The sequence below is a fragment of the Medicago sativa genome, chromosome 4 (genome assembly GCF_051527215.1).
Source record: "Medicago sativa cultivar Bolivia chromosome 4, Bolivia_mono, whole genome shotgun sequence".
In the NCBI taxonomy this organism is placed as follows: Eukaryota; Viridiplantae; Streptophyta; class Magnoliopsida; order Fabales; family Fabaceae; genus Medicago; species Medicago sativa.
The window spans coordinates 48,292,982-48,296,766 of record NC_140752.1 but is presented as its reverse complement, the minus strand read 5'-3'; the positions used below and the strand labels follow the sequence as shown (position 1 = coordinate 48,296,766).

Sequence of the window (3,785 nt, the reverse complement as noted above, 5' to 3'; positions counted from 1 at the left end):
ATAGACCTCATAAATCTTTCTAAATCTAACAACCATTTGATGTTTTTGTCAAAAATGAAACCGTTTAATCTCTGGGTTTTAAGATAGATGAAGGTGATTGAAGATATGATGAATTTTGTATGAATATGAAGAAGTGGTGGAAAGAAGAAGATGAAGAGAGGGAAAAAATTATGTGGTGTTGGTTCACTATTGTATATGATGGACCTACAGTCATATGGTTGAAATCATATCTGAGATGTTAGACATTAAAAAACTAGCGTAGATGACCAAAGCAGGTAATGACATAAGATTTATGGGACCAAATTGAGATATTTTATAGTTAAGGGACCAAAATGAAAACCAAAAATAAGTTAAGGGACCAAAGTATGAATTAAGCCTATTCCATTTTATAAATACACATGTCTTTCCTACCATGATTTTATTTAATTTTCTCTTATACTATACTACTAAATAATTGCTAGTATCTTTTAAAAAAATTGCTAGTATCTTATTTTCTTTCCTTTATCTTTCTTTCATCAATAAAAAAAAATGTAAAGAAAGTAGTGACCAAGTTGCCTCTGTTTATATTTATTGGGAAATAAAAGTGAAGTATATATTTTTCAGACTAAATTTGGTGTTACAATTTTTCTCAAGAACTAAAACGAGTCTTGGTTTTTTTTTAACTTGTCAAAAAAAACAGTCGTTTGGGTTAATAGCATTTAGTCATCAAAATAAAATAAAATAACGTTGAGACTAATATCGATAGATATATACAAGCATATTATAATATATAATACTCTAATTAATAAATAAAAATCTAATTGATATTTGAAAAAAAAATAACAATTTGAAATTTTTTTTATGGACCCAAAGCTTAAATAAAAACAAGATATGGTTGTCTTGGTGCCGGGTCTCGAACCGAGTACCTCTAGGTTGTAGGGCAAACCTTGCAGCCAAGTGACTTCTCGGGAGACAGACACAAGATATGGTTGTAAAAAAATTTGTAACGTCAAAAAATTTTAGAAAAATAAAAAATTGAAACAAAAAACAATAAAGAAAAAAGAAGAATAAAATTTGTCTAAAAAAATGAAATGTGGAAATAAAATATTTTCTTTAATTTTTTATTGGAAAGATAAAAACACATTAATTGAATATGGGGTAAAGATGCAAATAACAAAAAAAAATATGTAAATGATAATATAGGCTTCACACAATTTGATTGGTCATGAGGGGGTAAATACCCCCGAATCATGAGAGGGTAACGTAGGCCTCACCGAGAAGTTTGGTGTGTGATAGTACCCTATGATAAGAATCTTATTCTGCATTCGATCCAATGTTCCATATTAGTTCTTTTATGTCCTAAAAATAAATATCCACACAACATAATTATGGTAACAAATCATTTCTTGCAAAACAAGCCAGTAATCATGTCCATATCTCCATTTATCTCCTAATCCCTATTATTTCTCTCGTTAATTATTGTTATAATTTCCTTCATTATAATCCATCAAAAAAAAAATCCTTCAATATAAACACCTGAAATCACTCCTTTGAAAAAGATTCTTTATTCCTTATTTATTTATTTATTCCGTTTAGTAATTCTAGGATATTTGGGTAATAAATTGGATTAATTTCTTTCCTATTCTTAGACACCGACGTTATTTCTGGAAAAAAAAAAAAAAAAAAAAGTGTGAATTTTATTATATATATCCCATCACAGTCTAAAGCTCTGCACAACCCTACTATTCCTTTTACTTTTGTTATTTCGGCACTTTCAGAGGTATGCATTTTAACTTCTTCATTGTTCTATTTGATTTCACTAACTATGCATTTTAATTTCATTCTTACGTGATACTATAATTACTGCCTAATCTTGATCTGCTATTTCCAACTTATGCAGTTTCATTGTAAATGTTCAAGATCTGATCTAATACTTCTTCATTGTCTACTATGTGTTGTGTTTGCTCCTCCATCGTAGATCTTTTTTAAATACAACGAGTGTAATTTCCTTGATTAATCAGGTAATGTCTCTATATTTTCACTTGATTTTTATAAGTGTGAACAAAAATCCCCAAAACCTTTTTTTTTTTTCAACAAAAAAATCACCAAAACCTTGAAGGGTGTGTGTTAGAACCTTAAAAATATTAATTCGGAAAATGTTTTAGAGTCAAAGCTTTTCATGTGAGGGAGCATTACGAAATGGAAACTAATTACTTATTAGTTATTACTTATTTTAATTTCATGTGAGGGAGCATTACGAAATGGAAAAATTGTTATCACCTGACTGAAAGTTAGGGTTTAAGTCCTAGAAATAACATCTTGCCTAAAAATAGGGTAAGGTTGTGTACAAAACGTTAAATGGTGGAACTCCTCCTTCATGGACTTTACGTATGCGAAAGTTTTAGTGCACCGGTCTGCCCTTTTTACCTATTTTCATTTCATAATGTGAAAAGTAATTTTTGTGTCTCACTAGAAATCATTCGAATTTTTGTCTCTAACTAAAAATCATTCTATTTTGAAATGCTAACCCAGATGTATTTCTTTTGATGGTCATTAAACTAACACTCATTTTAATAGAATTTGTTGAAGGTACCAGGATTAGACCTGTTGAAGGTACCAAGATTAGACCGGTTGACTACGCTGTTGTCCCCATTGATGTGTACGTGTTCAATGAGCCCACTGAATTTCTCGGCCTTTCTCATCAATCTGAGTTTATGATTGGTGAGTTGGTAATTGAACTTAACAATGATCAATTGAATACACTATTGTGCCTTGGTTATTTTTTTCTAGGTGAATGTCGTATGCATACATTTTAATCTTTTCTTTTATATCGCGATAATTTCAGGCGCCATAGGTATGCTTGATACATTAGATGATGAGAAAGATGTTGTAGTTGACGGAAAGGTTGTCACCATGTTAAACTCCTTTGTTAGCATACTGTTCGCAAGAGTTCAGATGTGGAAAGGTATACGTTCTACATTGTGTTTATTCATTGATATAAAAGAGTTTAAAATGCTTTTACACCGTGTGTTTAACCTTAATTTTTATTTAATAGGCATGCCTACAGTCCACACCACCACTGAATATGCCACCAAATTGGTTTTCAATCCCCGTTATGAATGTTGCAGTGGATTTGAAAAGGAGGTTATTATTATGGATCTGTTGTTTCTTGCCAATTGATTCTATTGTAGATTATATATAGCCATAATGCACAGTCGTAATTCCTTGATATGTAATCAATGGTTGTGTTTTTTAGATTTTTATTTATCCCCTTTCTGGAAGGATAAATAAGAGTATTTACTTTTCGGGTGTAATTCATGTAACACAGTTATAATGTATTGTTATGTTTTATAATGTGCTAATGACCAAAAAGAAGCGCTAAATTTATTTTCTGCAGCAATTTCTCTTTTCAATAAGCTAAACCAAGATTTCCTTTATGAAATAATTCATTTCTTTAAATGTTTATAAGTTTAGTTGATAAGTCAAGCTTCTCCTTGATGTCTTTTCTTACTCTGGATTCATCAAAAATAAAAGAATCAAGTCAAATGTTAACTTGTGCCCTCTAGGGCACATGTTAAGGAGCTCTTTATAGAAATATACGCTTCAAAAGTCGTGTAGTCAACTTCTAAAAAATTAAAATATCATGTTTTTCAATGCAAAAGTTTTTTTTTTGGGTTCCTTAACATGTGCCCTTGGGGCACAAGTTAACATGACCTAAGAATTAAATGCCAGCAAATTCATTCATTTGAACCGACACAGCACACCACTAACTTTATTTTCTTACCGGTTCCACTGTTATTCGTCAT

At 30.6% G+C, this 3,785-nt stretch overlaps 1 protein-coding gene across 1 annotated transcript; it reads left to right on the top strand.

Annotated features, from left to right (window-relative positions):
* The first annotated feature begins 262 nt into the window (after nt 1–262).
* Nucleotides 263–3,351, top strand: LOC146929465 (uncharacterized). Its single transcript, XM_085707333.1, has 4 exons — nt 263–275; nt 2,557–2,700; nt 2,825–2,944; nt 3,035–3,351. Exons 1-4 carry the CDS (start codon nt 263–265, stop codon nt 3,157–3,159), a joined length of 402 nt encoding a protein of 133 aa, XP_085563459.1. The 3' UTR covers nt 3,160–3,351.
* The last annotated feature ends 434 nt before the right edge of the window (nt 3,352–3,785 follow it).